The 23,879-nt window shown below is 42.0% G+C and overlaps 1 protein-coding gene across 7 annotated transcripts in view; it reads right to left on the minus strand.

The window, feature by feature from the left end:
• The window catches only part of TRAPPC9 (trafficking protein particle complex subunit 9), a 568,648-nt gene that overhangs the window by 201,559 nt on the left and 343,210 nt on the right, over window positions 1-23,879 (minus strand). For all 7 annotated transcript variants that reach the window (XM_023248408.2, XM_045049847.1, XM_045049848.1 and 4 more), the window contains one exon: window positions 10,057-10,199. In XM_023248408.2, the coding sequence (XP_023104176.1) occupies window positions 10,057-10,199 (143 nt within the window). The remainder of the gene's footprint in view (window positions 1-10,056; window positions 10,200-23,879) is intronic.

Below are 23,879 nucleotides of genomic sequence, written 5' to 3' on the forward strand. Positions count from 1 at the left end.
AAGAGTTCCTGCCATACCCCCTGTAACCATCCGATGCAAATTCAGCATCTTGTTTTCTTCAAGATTCTCACCCCACACTGCTCACATCCCCATTCTAATATTTAACAATTCCATTGATTACTGCCTGGTTATTTTTTTAAGTAGGCTCCACGCCCGGGGTGAAGCCCAGTACGGGGCTTGAACTCACGACCCCGGGATCAAGACCAGAGCTGAGATCAAGAGCCGGATGCCCAAGGGACCGAGCCACACAGGGGCTCCAGTGACCGCTTGCGTCATTGGCTAGGCGGTACCGATACAGCAGTGCGTCCAGCAGTGGGGCAAAGGCAAAGGGACCGTTCAGATACGTTCCGTGGGTGATATCATAAGGACCTCCACAGAGCCCGCTGCACCAAAGCTGTTAGGTTTCTGCACGACCCACCCAGCCCTTTGTCCCTAGAATGTGGCACATGACTGGAACGTGCACGGCAGACACACAAGAAAAGTGACAACCACCTCCTTTCAGTGATCTACCTGGTGTCAGGAACTGTATTAGGTACTTTACACACATTTTTATGTCAGCACAACTGGACACTATCAATGTTATCTGTTTCAGGCTAAAGGAATATAAATGATTTGCTCAAGATCACAGTGCAGGTAAGCAGTGGAATCAAAATTTGAAAGCAGATACAGGTACGTTCTTCTGAATCCTGGTGCTTGTTAAAACGCTACATTCTTGTTAAGCTTGAAGCCAACTTAATAAATAAATGTAACAACTTGAAAAAGATCTACCACGATAAAACCCAACAACCCAACGTTAAGATTGCCTTTATTATGGGTCTGTGAGCACATGTTCCCTACAGAGTTGAGCAGTCTTACCCCATGGGGGGAAATGGAACTTTTCTAAACCGCCAGGGATAAGTGCTGTGATGTGTCAAGTGGTAGATTTCTCTTAATAACGTAGTAACGATTACACCCTGGCCCTGCGCAGGGGAGAGTGTTTTTCACATAGCTCAGAGTAGCAATGCATGAGATTGGATCATTTACTCTAACAGACTAGAAAGAAATTGCTCCTCAGGAGAGACGAGGGCTGGGCATTCAGACAGGGGTGGCATGGCCCAATCCGTTTCAGTCTGCTCCCTAACAACATACCAGCCAGCTTGGTGTGAAACGAGTGAATCTCAAAGCAACCGATCTCCTCAATACAAGTCATCTGAGACCCATGCACACCCCTGAGGGAGAAGTAGGGGGAAAGAGCAAAGAGAGCTCTGCCTCCCATCTACACCGCGCACTGGGGTCAAGAACACACCTGCGTCCTCCGTGGCGTCCTCTGCTTCTCGCATCAGCCGGGGGAGGTGAGCAGGGCCACGCCGAGCACTCCCGTGAGGGGCAGGAAGGCGGACCTGGGGGAGAGCCAGCCGCCTCCAAAGATATGGCAGGGGTGAGGGGCAGAATGCAGACCAGAACCCAGGCCTCTGCGCTCCCAGCTCAGAGGACCGCTGGCAGAAACGGTGCCCAGAAGGCCGGAAAGCACACCACACCTCTTCCACTCGTTAATGTACGGCTCAGGCAACATCTCCAGAGAGCAAGGCCGACTTCGAAGGGTGTACGGAGTTTAATAGGACGCTGAGCCCGACAGACCTAAGTCACTCCCTAGAATACAGCAGGCCCTGAATAAATAGGAGTTCCCATCCCCCTTCACTCCTAAAACACTCTCATTAAACAACTCCCAGTGAGAAAAACTGCATCAGTTATCAATATTCACGAGAAGAGCAGGTATATAGAACCATTCCAAGGAGCACAATGCCTTCGTATCCATTTATATTTTGGGTTCCAAGTAGATTGTTTATCCCAGCAATAGTTATCTTTTGATGTGTATGTGGCTTTTTTGCACCAGAGTCAGCCCGAATCTCCACACAAGCTCCAACTAACACGTACTGCGGGTCATCCAGCCGTCTGTGCTGCAGAGGTCTTGAAGCCGTGACCTGTGGATACCAGTCTGTCACCAGCAAGCTGTGAGAACCTGGGCAAATCACACACCCTTCTCTGGACCTCATTTATAAAGCAAATGCGTCAAAATGGGCCCGCTATGGGGATGGATGCTTGGCTCTAAAATGGCATGATGCTAACAGAAAAATCACCTGTGAGCAAGACAAAAAATAATGAATTCCAGAGACACTGTCACATCAACCTCAATGAAATGCAAAATTCGAGTACCCAAATCAAATGCATGGTAATTCTACTATATTCCAGGCCATGTAGTTTACATAGGTCTCTAAGGAAAACAGAGCTTAAGAAAATTTTTTAGAAGCAATGCCTTTTACACAAAAGACACCTGAAAAATTGTAGTATTACTGTCATCTACAGATCTTCCTCCAGTTACAGTGGAGTTACATCCAGATAAACCCATCCTAAGTTGAAATGCATTTCATACACTAACCTACCAAATACCACGGTTTAGCCTCGCCCACCTTAAATGTGCCTAAGAACACTTACATTAGTCTAAAGTTGGGCAGAAACATCAAAAATGCCTATTTAATAATATCTCATATAACTGACTACCGTACTGACCAACAGAATGGCCATTGAGGATGCAGAATGGGCGTCAGTGTGCCAGTCATGGACCCTCATACTCACTGGCTGACTGGCCGCAGCTCCCCACCACTGCCCAGCCTAACAAGCCAAGTTCAAAATCACAAAAACAGTAGAAACTGAATTCAGATCACTTTCACCCTACTATAAGGTTGAAAGATTCTAAGTCAGGCCATCATAAGTCAAGAACTGTCTATACTCGTCCAATCACTCCTTAAGTTTCGCACGGCCCTACCATGGGCCAAAGGTGCCAAGCCTTGAGGTACCAAGGTTAACCTCCTGCCTCCGGACTGCGCAGAGCTCAAAATCTGGCCAAGGAAACAGAAGTCCAGTGTTAGTCCCCCACTCCTCCCAGCAAATGAGTGGTGAAACCTTGCTCATTCTTCAAGAATTTGGACAACGTTCCATTTTCTTTGCCACCTTTCCTTCTCCAGTATAAAATCAAGTGTTCTTGTGGCTCCTGGGAGTCTCAGTCAGTTAAGCGTCTGACGTTAGCTCAGGTCAAGATCTCACGGTCACTGAGATTGAGCCCTGTGTCAGGCTCTGTGCTGACAGCTCAGCCTGGGGCCTGCTTCAATTCTGTGTCTCCCTCTCTCTCTCTGCCCCTCCTCTGCTCATGCTCTGTCTCTCAAAAATGAATAAACATTTAAAAAAATTGAAAAAAAAACCAAGTGTTCTCTCCAGTTGTACATATACTTTTGCAGGTGAACAACAAAATTTTGGAGGTATAGTTCATATACAATGAAATACACAGACCAGAAATACACACACAGTTTGACGAGCTTTACGTTTGTCTACAATCTTGTAACCCACACCTCCATCAAGATATACATTTCACCATCTCAGAAAGATGCTATTCTTTCTGGGGTGACCCCCTGTTTGGATTTGCCCAGCACTGAAGGCTCTCCCAGGGCAAAGGGGTTTCGGACCTAAAAGCTGCTAAGTCCCAGGCAAACTGGGACAATTAGTAGCCTCATCCTTCCAAGTCAATTCCTGCCCTGCCCCACCTCAACCTATAGACAACCACTGTTTAGACTTGTTTTCTCAGAATGAGTTTTCCTGTTCTAGAAATTGTTATAAATGAAGTCATACAGTGATTAGCATCACAGTTTCGAGTTTATTCCATGTTGTTGCATATACCTGTAGTTCATTTGAGTATGTTCGTCTGCGTGGATATATCACAGATTCTTCATTCATTCCCCTGCATTTGGGATTGTTTCCAGTTTGGGGTCATTACAAAGATAGCTGTTATGAAACTTCTTACAGGCATCTTTTTGTGAATATAAATGTTTCTTTTTCTTGAGTCAAAATCCGTGAGGTCCTTGGGTAGGCAGATGTCACACTCTACACAAAGTGCCTGACCGATGTGTGAAGTGGGGGTGCCACGTTACATCCCGTAAGTGATTTATAGGGCTCCAGCTGTTTCACATTCTTACCGGCATTTAGTATCGTTGCTCTTAAGTTTGGCCACACTAAAGGGTATCCAGTGGTATCTAATTGTGGTTTTAATCTGCACTTCTGTAATGATGAATGATGCTCAGCACTTTCGGGTGAGTATCTGTTTGTGGAGCCCGACGTGGGGCTTGATCCTACAACCCTGGGATCATGACCTAAGCCGAAATCAAGACCTGGACACCCAACTGACTGAGCCACCCAGGTGCCCTGTTCAAATCCTCCACCCATTTTTTAATTGTCGCTAAGTGTTTATTTTTAAAGACTTCCCTATGTTTTGGATACAAGACCTCATTGCATAAATGTGTAATGCATTTTTGCTCACAGCATGCACCCTGCCTTTTCACGAGGTGAAGTTTTAAATTTTATCAACTTTTTAATTTTATAGTTAGTAGTCTTTGACCCCACCTGACGAATCTTTGCACCAAAGTTACAAAGATACTTTATAAACCTTTTCAAAGAAAAAGTAGCAAAGTTTTTTCTTTTAGGTCTAGAACCCATCTCAAATGAATTTTTGTGTATGATGGAATCTATGGGTGAAAGTTCTTCTTTTCCCCACATTCGTATCCAGTTCTTCCAGCACCATTTGCTGAAAAACCTTTTCACTCCACGTGAAGTTGTTTTCATACCTTAAAAATCATTTGATCATATATAAAAAAGCCTATCTCTAGACTATTATGGTCCATTGATCCCTTTGTCTATAACAACAGCACTGTCTTAGCTAGTCTAACGGCACACTGCCTTAAAATCATCGCCTACACCAACTTTTGTGTGTGTGTGTGTGTGTGTGTGTAGATGTGTGTCTAGTCCATTGGCAATAGGCATTTTGAAATAATTTCTGTAACAACTTGTCAATTGCACTCCAAAAAAAATCCGCTTGGATTTTATTTTTTTTCCAAGTAGGCTTCACATCTGGGGTGGAGCCCAACGTGGAGTTTGAATTCATGACCTTGAGACCAAGAACTGAGTTGCTATCAAGAGTCAGATGCTTAGCCGACCAAGCCACCCGGGCACCCAACCTGCTGGGATTTTGACTGGAATTGCACTAAATTTATAATCCAATTTGGGGGAACTGGTATCTTAGCAATAATTGATTCTTTAAATCAACAGGCACGGTATAGCTCTCCAATTATTTAAGTGTTCTCTAATTTCCCTTAGCTGTACTTTGACATTTTCAAGGTAGAGATCATCTTTAAAAAGATTTATCCCTAAGTGCTGAATGTTTTTTACTATAATACAAATATTTTCAAATTTTCATTTGCAAATTAATTGCTACTATACGCCAGTGTATAAAACCATAGTTGATTTCTGAATATAATATGGTATCATCCTGCAATCTTGTCAACTTATTAGTTCTAATAATTTCTTTAGGGTGGTAGATCTCTTAGAATATTTACGTACATGATCATATGTATCATGCAAACACATGTGATTGCTAACTGTTCTTCATTTCCAATTTTTACAGCTTTAATTCGTTTCTCATCTCATTGCCCGCCCTGATTAGGTAGAAATGGCAGAAAAGTAATGAATACACTGGCAAGAGCAAACATACTTGTCTTGACTGGTCCTGATCTCAGAACAAGTGTTCAGTCTTTCCCAATTAAGTATTATGTTAAGCTACATAATTTTAGGGTTTTGTAGATCATCCAGATCAGACTGCACAAGTTCTCCTCCGAGCCTTGTTTATGGACAGTTTCTATCGTAAGTGTTCAATTTTGTCAGAGGATTTTTTTCATCAACTGACATCTTATTTTTCTCCTTTATTTTGTTAGTAAATGCACTGATTTTTCAATGGTAAAACAACCTTGTGTTGTTGGATGAAACCTGAATTGTTCATATTGCATATCTCTTTTATATTGCTAGGGTGGATTTATTAGTATTTGGTTCTGAATTTTTAGAATTATGCATATGAGGACATGGATCACAATATTTGCTTTCTCATAATGTTTCTCCCAATTGGCATCAGGGTGAAGATAGTGTCATAAAATGAGAATTGGAAGTATTCCCTCCCTTGTCTACTTGTGGAAGAATTTTTGTAAAAGCGGTATTATTTCTCCTTAAAAGTTTGATATATTTCACAGTGAAGCCATCTGAGTGTAAAGTCTGCTTCATGGGGAGTTTTTAATTAAGAATTTAAACTGACTGATATGGGCCTATCTCAAGGACTCTATTTCTTCTTGTGTCAACTTTAGTAATTTCTGTCTTTCAAAACATTTTTCATTTGTAAAATTTATCAGAATATGATTTATCATAATATACTTTTATTATTTTAATGTGTACAGAATTTATAGTGATTCATGCACAGTAATTTGTGCTTTCTCTTTTTAATTCTGATCATCCTGGCTATAGTTTATTAATTTTATTAATCTTTTCCAAGAAACAACTTTTAGTTCCATTTACTTTACATATTATTTTTTCATTTTCCATTTCATTGGTAACTACTCTTCACCCTTTTTTTGAACCATTCATCTTTTCTAATATATGCATTTAGTGTCCTATAAATATCAGTTAGCTGGAATTATTTACTACAAGTATACATGTTTCCTATATTCTTCCTAATTTTCTGTCTGCTTGTCTATCAAATACTGAGATACAGGTGTTGAAATACCCAACTATAACTGGTATTTTCCGTTTCTCCCCAAGATCCTGGTTTTATTTTGAAGTTATGCTTTAAGTACATTTGCATTTATACTTTTTATGTACTCTTGATGACTCGACCTTTCTATCAATAAAATTATCCTACCCTTTTCTCCTCAAAGTCTACTTGTTTGATATTAATATACCCACACCAACTTTCTCATGATTAAGTGTTTGCATGGCATATCGTCCCCCCCATATTTGTACTTATACACTCTACATAATTGTGAGTTTCTGGTAGAAAACATGTAGTTGTCTCTAGTTTGTTTGTTTGTTTGTTTTTATGTTTTACTATAGTCAGACAACTTGCACTTTTAAATACAGTCTTCAGTCCATTTACATTTAATATAATTCTTGGCACATTAGATTTAAGTCTACCACATTGCTATTCGACTATAAGATTCTAGTTCTTTACTTGCCACCTCTTCCCCCCTTTTCAGATTAAGCATTTTCTAGTAACTCATTTTCTCTCTTCTGGCTTATTATCCACACTTTAAGTGGTTGCTAAAGGGTTTCCAACATGCATCTTTAACTTACTACATTTTAACTTCAAACGGTATCGTAACAGTAGCATGTAAGAACCGCCATCCTCCTCTCCTCCATCTCCCTTCCATTTCTTTGTGCTATTTTTGGTTACATATTTTACTTCTCTATATGATATGCACAACAAAAATTAAGAAAATTAAGAAGGGGAAGAATCTTTTCTGTTTATTCACTTGCTATTTCTATTTCTAGGATTCAACATTCCTTAATATAGACCCATGTTTCCATTTGATATTATTTCTGCCTGATTAGCTTTTATCAGGCTGATGAAACACAAGGACGGGCCCTACCCATTTACTACCCCACTGAGTGCTTTATCTAAAATATGAAATACTGGTGTTTATTTAAAGAATAAATGAAACATTCAAGGTACTTGTTGAAAGGCTTATAGTCTGGCAAGTACTTTACTAGAAACACAAGGCCCACAGAAGGACCAACCAACTCTATCTAGTCACATTCAGGAAAATTTTACAAAACTAGTGACATAGTAGATCATCAATGGCCAACAAACTTTTCCCAAAAGAGTAGGTGAAAGACAGTTTAAGAAGAGTTTTAGAAATGTATGCAAAGACATGTTGCAGGAAATGGTCTTGATACACCTAGTGCTGCTGACAGAGGCAAAGTGTCTTCTCCTGGATGTGTGGAGGAAGTGGGAACAAACAGAGCTAAAGGCAAAGGTCTGGCTCAAATTTTTAAGTCCCCTGAATATCACGATGGGGACTTTGAACTTTATCTCCCAAGTACTCGGAAAGTCTTTAATCCGTCTGCATTTACAGGATGATGCAGGAGCAAAACTGGAGGCAGGGGGACCACACAGGCAACTACTCCTAAAGTGTCAAGGAAAGGTAACCAAGACGTGCAGTGGAATGCAGAGGGGGTCAGGAGATGTCTCAGAGGTTCAATCCACAGGATCTGGGGAGAATCAGACTTAGCGGGAACGGAAAGGGAGGGTTAGGAGATCAATCCCGAGAGCAAGAAAAAGACCACGTCGGCCAACAAGAAAGAGTAGAATCAGTGGGTGGGGTAATCGGGAGCCAAAGAGCACTTGAGCTAACCACTGACTTTTCCAAGTGTGTTTGCTCCTTTCCACATGGCAGCATTTTTGTCATCTTGAATTGTCATTTAGAGCTGCAGGGGCCATGACATGGAAGCCAGGTATCAAGAGGGGGGAGAAAACCCAACTCAGTGACAACCTGTGCTGCTTCCAAGAACTATTTATATGAGCAGTGGCAGCAGGCGATGCGGGGATGAGAAAGGAACACAGCAGGTACATCACGGAGCAGCCCTAATGCACAGGAAGGGCCTGAAATACTCTCACAGCATCTGGCAGCAGCCCTGGTCACAGCCTCCCCGGGGGTAAGTGCTTTGATGCTTTATACAACAAATGCAAAACAGAGGCAAGCCTTGGCAAGAAAGACTATTACTCCACGGACTGAAAAAAGCAACAGATGATGAAATGTGATGCTAAGAAGCCCAAGCTAAGCCATTAATTCTTGCGGAGCCATTCTCCAATGGCTGGGAAGAAAAATGGTCTTTCCTATAAACCAAAACCACACTTATTATTTGGGGCTGTATCACTTTAAAAGGAGTTTTTTATCAACATTAACGTGGGCAGCAACATCCCTCTCTTTCACTCTGTGGAACACGGAACCCATGGGTGGAGGGAAGGGGCTGCTGCCTGTGATGTTCTTTCCCAGTTCAAGGCTACAGAGGTGCTTGTGATCACTGCCACCGTAACTCTATCAAGAATAAACAATACTAGGGGCACTGGGGGCTCAGCTGGTTAAGCATCTGACTCGATTTCAGCTCAGGTCATCATCTCACGGTTCATGGGTTCAAGCCCCGCATTGGGCTCTACGCTGATGGCACGAAGCCAGCTTGGGATTCTCTCTCTCCTCCCCGCTCTCTGCCTTCCCCCACTTGCATTCTCTTTCAAAATAAATAAACTTTAAAAAAAAGAGGAAGAAGTAATACTGTCCCACTGCATCCTACCCCAACATGTAAGGTACCACTGGACATGAAAGTAAATAGGAAGTACTCGGTGGTAATCTGCACCTGCTTCCCACAGGCTGCTGGCCGCTGGAGGAGGAATCTGAGAAGAGCAGCCCCGTTGGATGGAATACCACCCACCACTTTCAGAACCAACCACTCCCGCTCTCTCTCAAAGTTTTCGATGCGATATTGTCATTCTCCTGCCTCAGAGCAGAGTACCTCTAGGACCTCTGGCCACTTCTGGGTTTGACATAGACACGCTGTCTGATTTCTTTCCCCCTGGAGGAAGGCTAGGCCTGGAGGAGTAAACTGGAGAGAAAATGTCTGTGCAAGATGGGCGCCCTGGGCAGAAACAGCCCAGGGCTCTAGATGGCCGGGAACTCCATGAACGGGGAGGTGCCGAGATCCTGGACAGCCTGGCTCTGCACGCTGTTTTCCAGGGATGCCGGAAGTGACACAGGAAGAGATGTTAGACTCCAGGAGTCCCCAGGACGTGTGGCTACCTGCCGAACCCCTACTAGCAGGAGAGGGAATCAGACTGAAGCCAGGACCAGCCTCAGGGCCATGAGTGGGAAATGTGTCCTGTACAATGACGGCCACAAGCAAGCATGTTGCAATGTTGATGTTATTATTCTGCCACGTTACAAGGTGTAAAGCCTGGCCACTACAACTAAAGGAAAAGGCACTTCTTACAAGGCCTGTTTTTCTGATACAGAAACCTGAGTCCCAGGGAGGCTACGCAACTTGGCACGGTGGTGTGGATTTGACTAGAGGTGGGACCAAGATGAATCCTGAGGTCGGAATTCCAAATGCAGTGCTGTCAGATTCCAGAAGAAGGCAATCATAGGGCAGAGATCCTCTTACCTGGTCGCCGGCAGAGTAGTGACTCGGGTGAAGAACACAGACGGCTCAGCCTCCACGTGCAGCCCCAGGGACAGGTTCCTGTAATACCCTTCAGCGTGGCCCGGGCCTCCAGAGTATTTGAAATTCAGGATAGCTTCTAAGGTCTAAAATGATGTAAACACGGTATGTTAGTAATCGCGAAGTTGATGGGCTTTCTTCCAGAAGGCAGGCTTCACTCGGGTAAGAGGGAAGATAACCCCAACTGGGCAACTCGGAAACTGGGCCCCTGCACCGTCTTTCCTAGGATGCCCTGTGTCTGCACCAACATCCCTCAGCCCAGATGCACAAATGGAAAAAGGCTCCAAAATTATCCTGTGGTTCCTAGAGCATTTCTGAGAGAAAAACACATTTTAATCAGCATCACTTCAACATACAGACGAGAGGGTTGGGGGAAGGTGGCACTTCTGTCCGGGAGGTAGAGCATAGCTCCCAGGTCAACAGTCAGTAAGGCTGACCAGCTACAAACTCCTGACACTTCCTTGAACCCATCAAGAGATGAGGTCACAGGGTAACCACAGAGCCAGAAGGCCAAGGAGGTACACGGCCCTTCTGGAAGGTAAAGGGTAGGGATATCTTCTCAACAAGTACAGAGCCAGCCAGCACACAACTGGCAGGAAGCAATTAGCCCAAAGGTTAATAAATTGCTAAAGGCTGAGTAGGGGCTCTAATAATAGCAAAGACCCCCTTGGGAACCGAGACCAGAAGGTAGTTCCCACCCACTGTAGGCTCCTCACCATGAACCCTCTCAGGGTATACACACAGAGGACTAGGGCAGGGGGCTGCGGTGGGGGAAGCAGAGGTAGCCTCCCTCCAGAGCACGGGCATGGAGGAAGGGAGTCAGCAGCCACCAAATAAAGGTAAGAAGCCAAGACACCAGCCCCAACCCCACACTCCCCTCCCATCCCCAAGCAGACCCTTCTCTACTCTGAAGCAAAATCCTAAGCTTCTGGAGGAGGGGCGACCAATGCCAAGAGTACAGTGGCAGGGATAAATACCCATTCTAGTGGGGGGAAGGGCAGGAGGTGGTCCCCAGCCAGAATCCCGTACCAATGCTGTCAGAGCTGGAAACCCACTTGCCCACAATGCCCACCATGTACTGGTCAGAGAGGTCGCCGCGTGGGCAAGGAGCAGGGATGCCAAGGGAGCCCATAACATCAGACCTAGATGCACAGTGCGGGACAAGGACAGCAGGGAGACCCCACCTGCTCCTGCCACCAGCACCAGTGGGGAAGGAACACGGTATGGAAAGCCCCCAGCCCTGGTGGTGCAGGAAGGGCTGGGGACGGAGGAAGACCACTCTGGGCAAACTCCCTGGCGCCTCAGCAGCCCCTACCCTCTGCCCTGCCCCCCAGCATATGACAACAGCAGAGGAATTTGGGAGCCTGTGGCGCGCCCAAGTAACTATAGCAACAAGAAATCTCAAACCCAGCTCAACTCCTCACTCCGGTGACTCAACCTTCTGCAGTCAAGTCCCAGCATGGGCCCCAGCCAACTACGGCCCAGCCAAAAGCAGCCTGAAGCCTGGTTCTGCACACCCCCGAGAGCAGTTTTTACGGAGTCAAAAGGCTCTAAAACAACAACAAAGAAAAACAAAGAACATATGAAAGTAACCATTCGTGGCCGACAAAACCAAAGTATGTACTGTATGGTTCTTGACACGGATAGCTTGCTGATCAAACCGGAAGAAGGAAACAGAAGTAGATCTTCGTGACCGTGGACGAGGCTGTGGTTTCACAGGTAGGACCCCAAAAGCACAAGCAACGAGAGACAAAAGTCACGGGAATCCCAGGGAGGCAGACCCTCAGGATGAAGGGCCAGAACGCCCACCGCTGCAGCTAGGCCACGTAAAGAGGGGTCTTTTTACAGTACCCACAGCCGGCCCTCAGCGGACCACTGAAGACACATGTGCAAGTCCGAGCTCTCCGCTGGGCCAGAGAAACCAGAGCGGCACAGGCCATGGCCAACCGGGACCTCAGCGCCATGTGGCCAAGGGGGGGACGCACGTGTCCTCTCCCCTGGTAAGAGCGCCACCAAGCCACGCTCCCGACAGGAAGAAGTTGCTGCCTGCCTTCCTCTCTCTGTTCAGGAGTCCTGTTTCGATAAACCCTCCTGGCCAGACACCGTGTTCAGCCTTTAGTTATCGCTTTTGTTGACCTATTTCTTGTCTCCAGCGGAGAGGCGACCGCAGCACAGACTTGGAAAATAAACAACCTGCACGGGCAAGTGGTCACAGAAAGGGCATCGGGAGGGGGACAAGAACTTGGCCGTGAGAAGGCCAGGTGAAAAAAAAACTCCAGAAGTGGCCAAGCCGCATGGTACGGGGGAGGGGCGCAGGCCGGTTAAGCTCAGTCTGACGCACCGGCTCCACCAGGTCTCGGGCTCTTGCCCACCATTCCCAGCCCATTTCTCCACTGTGACGCAGGGACAACAATGAATGCCTATCTCAGACTCCAGCAAAGATTCAAGGAGAAAACGAGGTAGCAGAACCAACAGATGCTCATTAAACAAACGCCTTTCTCCCTCTGCAACCCCACCATTGGACACCCTGAGGCAACACGGCTTAAAGTGGGAAGAAATGGGAAATGGATTTCAGCACTGTTTCTTTTTCTTTTTTCCGCCCCCATTTTGTATCATGGTAAAATATATGTAATAAAATTTACCATTTTAATCACTTTTAAATGTAAGTTCTGTGGCATTAGGTACATTCACATGGCTGTACAACCATCACCACCGTCCATCCATATCCACAATGTCTTCATTTTCCCAAACTAAAACTCTATCGTTAAACACTAAGTCCCTGCTCCCCTCCCCCAGCCCTGGACAACCACCATTCTCTTTCTGTCTCTGTGAATTTGATGACTCTTGAAACCTCACTTAAAAAGATCACAGTTTCTGTCCTGTTGTGACTGTTTATTTTACTCAGGTGAATGTCTTCAAGGGTCATACATGTTGTAGCATGTGTCACAACTTTTCTTTCTTTTAGAGAGAGAGCACATGTGAGCAGAAAGAGGAAGGAGGAAAGAATTAGAGGGAGGGGGAAGGGCTGGGGAGGGGGGGAGAGAGAGAGAGAGAGAGAGAGAATGAATCCCAAGCAGGCTCCTCGTTCAGAGTGGAGCCCAACATGGGACTCAATCCCATGACCTTGGGATCATGACCTGAGATGAAATCAAGAGTAGGACATTGAACCTACTGAGCCATCCAGGCGCACCAGAACTTTCTTCTGAAAGCTGGATAACATTCCATTGCGTATACAGGCCACATTTTCTTTTATCCATTTGTCTGTTGATGGACACCTGGGTTTCTTCCACCTTTCGGCTATTGTGAGTAGTAACACTGCCATGAACATGGGTGTACAAACACCCGTTCTGAGACAGAGCTTTCAACACTTTGGGGAATTCATTTATTTCTATATATTGAATTGTTTTAGGACTCAACATACCATTTTCCACAGCTGCCACCAACAGTGCACAAGGGTCCTAAATCCTCCATAGCCTTGTCAACATCTGCTATTTCCTATTTGGTGGATTTGTTGGTTTTATAACAGCCCTCCTAATGGGGGTGAAGTGGTATCTCTTTTTGGTTTTGATTTGCATTTTCCTAACGGCTAGTGATACTGAGCGTCTTTCCATGTGATCACCGGCCATTTATGATTATCTTTGGAGACAGATCTGTCCAAGTCTGTCACGACATTTTAAAAACTCACTTCCTACCCCTCTTTAAGGTGTCCTTCACATGTATGGCCTTATAGGTTCCTTTCAACTTTTGCACTACCAGGAATACTTTCACTGATGTTCTCCACCTGCATAAATGTTCCTCATCCTTCATGGCCCAGATAAAGCCACGCCTTATCCAAGATGACTTCTACACTTCCTCACTTCAAAAAAGGCTCAACAAAAGACAAAATCTTTTTTAATACCCAAAGATCCTATTTTGGATTCACCAAAATTACAAATCTTTTTCCCACAGTATAAAGCACTGCCCTATCATCTCACAAAAGGATTGCTGGTTTCTTGTGAATGTTTCTCACACTTTTTGAAAAATCCCTAGTCACCAGCAAGTAGCAAGACCCCCCACATACACACATCCCAATAAGCCTTTCTCTAACAACCTTCTGAATACAACAGATTCCATTTGCTCAGTCTATTCTTTCATTCATCTTTTTTTCCCTCCTGGGTACTTTTGGTGTCAGGCTCTATGCTCCCAGCAGAATAAGGGTTGACCCCTGATCTCAGAGAACGCAGTACACGGTGAGTAAACAAGTATCTCAATAAATAACTAATAAACGAAGCCAACCCATCAACCAACATCTACATGGCAGTCTTCCCACACTGCAGGCATGGTGGTCAGGGAAACAAACATTCTGAAAAGCAGCCTTGAAATGCCCAAACCTGTGAGGTAACACAAGTGTCACATGGTCTTTGTTTTTTTAAGGCAAACTTAAGAGTTACTTTCAGGATGTGATGTAGTAGAAATCGCCTAGGAATGGAGCAAAAAAAACACAGGATAGGTAACAGCATAACAAAGAAGGAAGAGTCTGTGGTTTTGTTTTTCTGGAAGTGGCTGAGTGTTTCCTCTGTTAAGAAGCAAGGAAAAGATGTAATTACAGGGAAAATAATTTATAAAAGTCAAGCAAATTAATTATTTTGTGAAATTATTGTTCCTGTCTTTCTTCCTTCATTTCAAAAAAAAAGCCTCCTCAGCCCTATAAAATTACAATATTTTAGTCAACAGAAAGTGGGTTGGTAAGGCAAAAGACAGAAGATGCTCAAACTTTTTTTTCAATTAAAATGTAATGAGAAGCAATGTGCTATTCTGTCCTGAGACTTCCCCTTCTCAGAACATGGTGCAGTCCTTACTTGGAAAAGGACTATTAGAGAAATCAGTAGTGGACAAGGAACTAAAGGAAAGAAACTTCTAGGCATACAACTTATTATTTGAGCTAAAATAAAAGGTCTTCCAAAGGCTACCTTTTATTGAGCAGCTACTAGGTACCAAACACTATGATAAGTGATCTATATAGATTGACTCTAACATTCTTAAGAGTCCTACAAAGAAAGTCCTATTTTCAAAAACAAGGTTCACAGCAGTCAGAAGACTGCACCAAGCCACACACCCAGGAAGACAGCACATCCAGGATTTAAATGCAGAGCTACATGGCTGCATAGCCCTCTCTCTTGCCATTTTTGCAAACTATTCAGAAGAGCATTCATCCGTCCACGTACTCATTTGCTGACCGTGAACACATGTCTACTGTGTAAGGGACACTGGGAGAAGACACGAGGCCACCTACAGGGATTCAAGTCTAGTTAAATACACAAGCCCAGAGATATCTTAAGATAAACCATGGCATGTTCTAGACAAATATCCCAGGATATATGGAGATACAGAATACTATTACAGCTGGAAGGCCAGGAGTTGGATAAGAAGGAACAACATCACAGCGAGAGGGGCATAATCAGCCAATTATTAAATTGAAATGGATAAATAGAGAAAACTAAATTAAACTAAAATCTACTTCTTGAAAACATCATTAAATGTGATATTCCCCTAAGTCAGGCCTATGAAAAAAGAGAAGAAACTACTTACCAATATCAAAAAGGAAATGAAGGTCAGCATAGACCCTACACACATTAAAAGAATAATAAAATAGTGCAAACAACTTAGTGCCAATAGATTCAACTTAAATAAAATAAACACATTACCAAACGGAACCAAGAAAAACTAGAAAACCTAAGGGCCTCATGTTAACTGATGACACTGGATTCACAACTGAAAACAGCTCTCCTAAGAGAAGCCAAGCTCAGAGGATTGCCCCACTGAATTCTATCAACACTTCAGGTTAGAGACAATACAGTTTTATACAAACACCTTCAGAACATAGAGGAGATGGCCCCATTCTTTTAAAGAGGCCAGTCTTACCCAAATACTAAAATAAGGGTTTACATGGACAGAAAAACTACAGACCTATGTTCCCTCATAAACTTAGATGTAAAAATCCTAACAAGGATACCATAGTTTTGAATGACACATTGGACTGAATGGACTTAACAGATATATTCAGAAAATTTCATCCTAACACAACAGAATACACATTCTTCTCAAGTGCACATGGAACATTCTCCAGAACAGATCACATCCTGGGTCACAAATCAGCCTCAACAAGTACAGTAAGATCGAGATTATACCATGCTTATTTTCGGACCACAACACCATGTAACTTGAAATCAACCGCAAGGAAAAATTCGGAAAGACCATAAATGCTTGGAGATTAAAGAACATCCTACTAAAGAATGAATACGTTAACCAAGAAATTAAAGAAGAAATTAAAAAGTACATGGAAGCCAATAAAAATGAAAACACGACAGCCCAAAACCTCTGGGATGCAGCAAAGGTGGTCATAAGAGGGGAGTATATAGCAATCTAGGCCTTCCTAAAGAAGGAAGAAAGGTCTCAAAAACACAACCTAACCTTACACCTCAAGGAGCCGGAAAAAGAATAGCAAAGCTCAAAACCAGCAGAAGAAGGGAAATAATAAAGATCAGAGCAGAAATCAATGATATCAAAATGAAAAAAAAAAAAATAGAACAAATCAATGAAACTAGGAGCTGGTTCTTTGAATGAGTTAACCGAATTGATAAAGCCCCAGCCAGACTTATCAAAAAGAAAAAGGAAAGGACCCAAATAAACAAACTCACAAATGAAAGAGGAGAGATCACAACCAATACCACAGAAATACAAACAATAAGAAAACATTATGAGCAATTAGATGCCAACAAATTGGGCAATCTGGAAGAAATGGACAAATTTCCAGAAACATATAAACTTCCAAAGCTGAAACAAGAAGAAATAGCAAATGTGAACAGACTTATAACTAGTAAAGAAATTGAATGAGTTATCAAAAATCTCCCAACAAACAAGGGCCAGGTGGCTTCCCAGGGGGAATTCTATCAAACATTTAAAGAAGAGTTAACACCTATTCTTTCGAAGCTGTTCCAAAAAAACAAAACAAAACAAAACAAAACAAAACAAAACAAAACAAAAAAAAAACACATGGAAGGAAAACTTCCAAACTCATTCTACAAGGCCAGCATTACCTTGATTCCAAAACCAGACAAAGACCCCACTAAAAAGGAGAACTATAAACCAATTTCCCTGATGAACATGGATGCAAAAAACCTGAACGAGATACTAGCAAACCAGATCCTACAATACATTAAAAGAATTACTCACCACGATCAAGTGGGAATTACTCTTGAGATGCAGGACTGGCTCAATACCCACAAATCAATGGGATAAAATAAAGGATATTAAAAAATAAAGGACAAGAACCACATGATTCTCTCAATAGACCCAGGGAAAGCATTTGACGAAATACAGCATCCTTTCTTGATAAAAACCCTCAAGAATACAGGGATAGAAGGAATATACTCAAGATCATAAAATCCATATACAAAAGACCCACTGCTAATCCTCAATGGGGAAAATCTGAGCACTTTCCCGCTAAGGTCAGGAACATGACAGGGATGTCCACTCTCACCAATGTCATTCAACATAGTGTGGGAAGCTCTAGCCTCAGCAATCAGACAATAAAGTGAAATAAAAGGGATCTACACTGGCAAGGAGCAGTAAAACTTTCACTCTTTGCAGATGACATGATACTCTACATGGAAAACCCAAAAGACTCCACCAAAAAACTACTACAACTGATCCATGAATTCAGCAAAGTCACAGGATATAAAATCCATGTACAGAAATTGGCTACATTTCTATATACCAATAATGAAGCAGCAGAAACAGAAATCAAGGAATTGATCTCATTTACAATTGCATCAAAAGCCATAAAATACCTTGAAATACACCTAACCAAAGAGGTGAAAGATCTATACACTGAAAACTATAGAAAGCTTATGAAAGAAACTGAAGAAGACACAAAGAAATGGAAAAAAACACTCCATGCTCATGAATCAGAAGAACAAATATTGTTCAAATGTCGACACTACCCAGAGCAATCTACACATTAACTGCAATTCCTATCAAAATAATACCAACATTCTTCACAGAACTAGAACAAACAATTTTAAAATTTGTATGGAACCACAAAAGAGCCCAAATAGCTAATGTAATGTTGAAAAAGAAAACCAAAGCTGGAGACATCACAATCCTGGACTTCAAGCTGTATTACAAAGCTGTAACCATCAAGGCAGTATGATACTAGCACAAAAACAGACACTCAGATCAATGGAACAGAATAGAGAACCCAGAAATGGACCCACAAACGTATGGCCAACTAATCTTTGACAAAGCAGGAAAGAATAGCCAATAGAATAAAGACAGTCTCCTCAGCAAGTGGTGCTGGGAAAACTGGACAGCAACATGCCGAAGAATGAGCCTGGACCACTTTCTTACACCAGACACAAAAATACCCTCAAAATGGATGAAAAACTAAACGTAAGACAGAAGCCATCAAAATCCTAGAAGAGAAAATAGGCAACAACGTCCTGGGCCTCGGCTGCAGCAACTTCTTACTTGACATGTTCCCGGAGGCCAGGGAAACAAAAGCAAAAATGAACTACTGGGACCTCATCAAGATAAAAAGCTTCCCCACAGCAAAGGAAACAATCAGCAAAACTAAAAGGCAACTGATGGAATGGGAGAAGATATTTGCAAATGACATATCAGATAAAGGGTTAGTATCCAAAATCTACAAAGAACTTATCAAACTCAACACCCAAAAAACAAATAATCCAGTGAAGAAATGGGCAAAAGACATGAATAGACACTTTTCCAAAGAAGACATCCAGATGGCTAACAGACACATGAAAAAATGCCCAACATCACTCATCATCAGGGAAATACAAATCAAACCACAATGAGGTATCACCTCACAGTGGCCAGAATGGCTAAAATTAACAAGTCAGGGAACAATAGATGTTGGCGAGGATGAGGAGACACGGGAACCCTTTTACACGGCTGGAGGGAATGGAAACTGGTGCAGCCACTCTGAAAAACAGTATGGAGGTTCCTCAAAAAATTGAAAACAGAACTACCCTACAACCCAGAAATTGCACTATTAGGTATTTATCCAAAGAATACAAAAATGCTGATTCAAAGGGGTACACACACCCCTGTGTTTATAGCAGGACTATTGAGCATAGCCAAAGTATGGAAAGAGCCCAAATGGAGTGATGAATGCATAAAGATGTGGTGTGTGTGTGTGTGTGTGTGTGTGTGTGTGTGTGTGTGTGTGTGTGATGGAATACTACTTGGCCATCAAAAAGAATGAAATCTTGCCATCGGCAACAACATGGATGGAACTAGAGTACATTATGCTAAGCGAAATAAGTCAGAGAAAGACAAATACAACATGATTTCAGTCATATGTGGAATTTACAAAACAAAACAGATGAACATAGGGGAAGGGAAGCAAAACTAAGATAAAAACAGAGGAAGACAAATCATAAGAGACTCTTAAATACAGAGAACAAACTGAGGGTTGCTGGCAGGGTGTTGGGTGGGGGGATAGGCTCAATGAGTGATGGGCATTAAAAAGAACACTTGTGGGGATGAGCACTGGGGGTTATATGTAAGTGATGAATCACTAAATTCTATTCCTGAAATCATTACACTCCGTATTAACTAATGTGGATTTAAATTTTTTAAAAAGATGTGAAAATCCTACATTCAGTAGCACATAAGATGGAAAATACATCATGACCAAATAAGTTTATCTCAGCAATGCAAGGTTGGTAGTATCAGAAAATTGGTTAATGTCATCACAACATTAAGAGACTATTTTACCAGACAAAAAGGAAAAGCCACATGATCATTTCAGTAACATCAGAAAACACAGTTGACAAAATTCAAAACCCACTTATGATTTTGTTTTAAAAGTCTCCACAAACTAGGCATAGAAAGGAATGCCCTCAATCTATAAAACACACTCATGAAAAAACAATTTTTGCAGTTTTAAAACCACAGCTCATGGTCAACTAAGTGTTCTGTACAAATTTGAACCTGGACTCAGGCAAGGACATAGCTGTCATTACTCCAATCAACATTGTTATTGAGACCCTAGTAAGTCCAATAAGGTAAGAAAAAAAATTAAAGACATACACGTTGGAAAGGACAAAGTAAAACTGTCTGCTCACAGACAGCACAATCATATAAAAACAAAATCCTAAGGAATCTACCAGAACTCTCAGAAATTGCTCGTAGTAATATACAATAGTACCATCACTTCAGAAAACAACTAGTCAAAATTCCTTCCAAACATAAAGAATTAACATACTGTTCAACAACAAAACTCCTACCAAGAAAAACAAAAACACATATCCACACAAAGACATATATGTAAATATCTATGGAAATTCTATTCATAATATTCCCAAACTGGAAACAACCTCAATGTCCAGGAAGAGGCGGGTGACTAGATTAATCATAGTATGTCCATAAAATGAAATACTACTCAGCAACTGAATGGAACAAATTACTGATACACACAAATGGAAGAATCTCAAAAACATTATTCTGAGTGAAAAAGGAGTAGGCTATACTATATGCTTGCCTGTATATGAGATGGTGGGAAAAAGTTGGTCTTTAGTGACAAAAACAACCCGTCACTAGTTGCCTGGGGCTAGGGACAAGAGAGGATTATTGTAACGGGATCAGGAAAACTTTGGGGGGTAATGAGAATATTGTACATTATGGCGGCAGTGGCGGTGACAAGGGATACACTTTTGTCAAAACTCATCAAACTGTACAGTTAACGTGGCTGAATTTTATAGAAAGCAATTCACACTCAAAGTTGACTTCACAAATTGATCCTGACCATTAATAGGCACACAATCATTTGCCAACATTACACCAGAAGATTCCAAGTAACAGTGTGGGCCACACTGATGTGGGACTGCTCACGTCTAAGGACAAAGGATTCCAGGATTTCCAGGATTTCCAGGATCCAGGATCCAGGAGTCAGGAGTCAGGATTTCCAGGTTCTACAGCAAAAATCATCAAGTGAAGTTATGATTTACTACAATTAAAACTTCACATAATCTCGGTAAAGTCATGTCCCTTCTCCAGGTCCCCATATCCTCATCTGTAAAATCAGGGTTGTGCCAGACATTACCTAAGGTTCTTACCAGTTTCTCGGTGAACTGTTACTATTCATTCTGTATTACCAATCTCATGTTTCATGTTTCTAATCTAACTAAGGCTCTTGCCAGATAGACACCCTCACCTTTATACAGTATCCTAACTAATTTATAAGATACAGATCTCTAATTTTTAAAGACCCTAATTGGACCTGTCACCACAGATTTCCTTCTGCTCTCTTTCTGTGATAGGACATAAGATTAATAGCTGTGATATGATCCACTTAAGAAGTCAAACATTCAGGACCAGAGGTCCCAGCTGGGGTTCATTCCCAAGAGACCAGCCCTATGGTTTACTTAAGGTCAGAGAAACATACAAATGAAAGCCATACCATTACTTTCCAGTTAATTAGCACTTTCAGCCAGTTTTTCTTCGGTGTTAATTATGCCTTAAAGATGCCAAGTGACTACAAATTAAATGGTACATCCACAATAATGTAGAAATGGGTTTAAGCAATGCCAGCCATCCAAATGGCTCCTACTCCAGAAGCACAACAGTCCCTCAGTGGCTGAGAAGGCTTGGGACACTAGGGCAGCATGGAGGCAGGTGTGCCTGGGACTGTTGTTAAAAGACCAAGTCAATCGGATTTTGGTACCAAGAAAAGGAGCCGTTTTCACATCTTTATTTGAGAAGTATATGTTCTCATCATTTGAGGTTTTTAAAAACAAATTATTATTTTTTTTAAATTGACCTATTAGTCTTCCAGATTTAAAGGTTTTATATATTAAGGGAATTACTCCTTGCCTGTGATAGAAATTGCAAACATTTTTCACAGCTGGACGCTGTCTTTGGTGCTGTTTATTTGCCTTGCAGAAATGGTTATAGAAATAGTTAATGCATCAATTTTTTATGTCCCTGGCACCTTTATTTTTTATGGTTCCTGAATCATGGTTGGAAACACCCTCCACGCTCCCAGGTCATAAAATTTTTTTCCCTACTGCTTTAAAGTTAATCTTTTAAACTTTTAACTTCAATATTATCTCAAAATGACAAGAAAGTTCAAAGTACAAAAAACCTCCCCATGACCTAATTCAAAAATTGTTCACATTTTATCCCATTGTTGTATAATTCTCTGTCACTCTTTCATACTTATATATAGATAAATACGCTAAGGAGAATGTCTGCAAGGTTTCTCCTCTGTTTAGTTCCTCGTTTTTCCCCAGTAATCAATAAGTAATTTGTGTGCAGATGCTTTGAGGATTGGTCAATACTGTATTCCTCATTAAATTTTCACCCACTACTGTACCATCCACTCACAGTCTTCTAACATCATCATTTCACATTTATTAGATGCCAGTCTACTCACACGACCTTTTCCTTCCCTGTTTATTTGGTTAATATGCACACAGATTAATGGCTCCTTGTTTTATTCAATGGGTTATAATCTGTTACCACCATTACTCATGCTGATGCGCAGATGGTCCCAGATTTGGCATCTGTTCAGGCTGGCTGCTGTGTCCTTTGACACGCCCTCATCAATCTTTAAGCAATTCCTTACTTTACGGAACAACAGGATGTTCCAGGGTCATCTTCTGTGTTCTCTGCCCTAGAAATCAACCATTTCTTTGAAGAAGGCTGAGGGTCTTTTTTGTGGGGAATGTTAACAAGAAATAGGTGCTCACTGTGCTCATTGCTACTAAGATGCTCCGGCTGGAGGGCTTTTTCCACGAACAAACCTCAAGTGTGAGCTTATGCCTGTGCTTATATGCGTGTGTTTATGTATACCGATACCTATTTCTGTATCTAGTTTTATACTCACTTGCATATATATGGACAACAATATAGAAATACACCACAAACTGGGAGTTCGTAAGTGAAAACTCAGGTTCCAGACTCCCACCCTAAGATTCACTCAAATTTCCCCTTTCCACATCTGTAACAACCTTCTTTAATTGGGAGAAATGAGGTCCCATCATCCTCAATATGCTTACTCAATTGCTCACACATAAAATACATAGAAAGTAGTATCATAATTGCTAATACACACTATTACAAAAAACAAATCTACTAACTGGAGTTTGATATTTGTTAGGCTTTCCTTTTTGGTGTGAGGTAAGCTTACATACAGTAAAGGCATTCAACCAAGTACACAACTCATTAAGCTTTGATACACGCATGCCCCATGTAACTATTACCTAATAAAGATACACAACACGTCCACCAACCAAGGACGCTCCCTTGTGCCCCCTTCTAATCCAAGACAGATACACTCTCCTGGGCAACCACTTTTCTGAACATTTTTATCACAGATTTGCCCTTGCCTGAATTTCACATGTAGAGCATCATACAGTATGTTCTCTTTCATAACTGGCTTCCTTTGTGCAACATGTTTTCAAGATTCATCCATTATGGTGTGTACACAGATATATATCATGGCAGCTACAGATGTATAGTTACTTTTTCACTGCTCAGTAGTATTCCATTGTATAAATCTACCACAATCTGTTTATCCATTCTCCAACTCACAGGCATTGGAGTTGCTCCCCATTTGAAGAAAATAAAAATCGAGCTACTAAAAAATTCTCAAGCAAGTTTTTTTTCTTTTTTTTTTTTTTTTTTTTTTTGTGAATGTATGTTTTTATCTCTCAGGAGTGAACTTGTTGGGTCATTACAGCAGGTGTGTATTTCATTTT

This window comes from Felis catus, chromosome F2 (genome assembly GCF_018350175.1).
Source record: "Felis catus isolate Fca126 chromosome F2, F.catus_Fca126_mat1.0, whole genome shotgun sequence".
Taxonomy (NCBI): Eukaryota; Metazoa; Chordata; class Mammalia; order Carnivora; family Felidae; genus Felis; species Felis catus.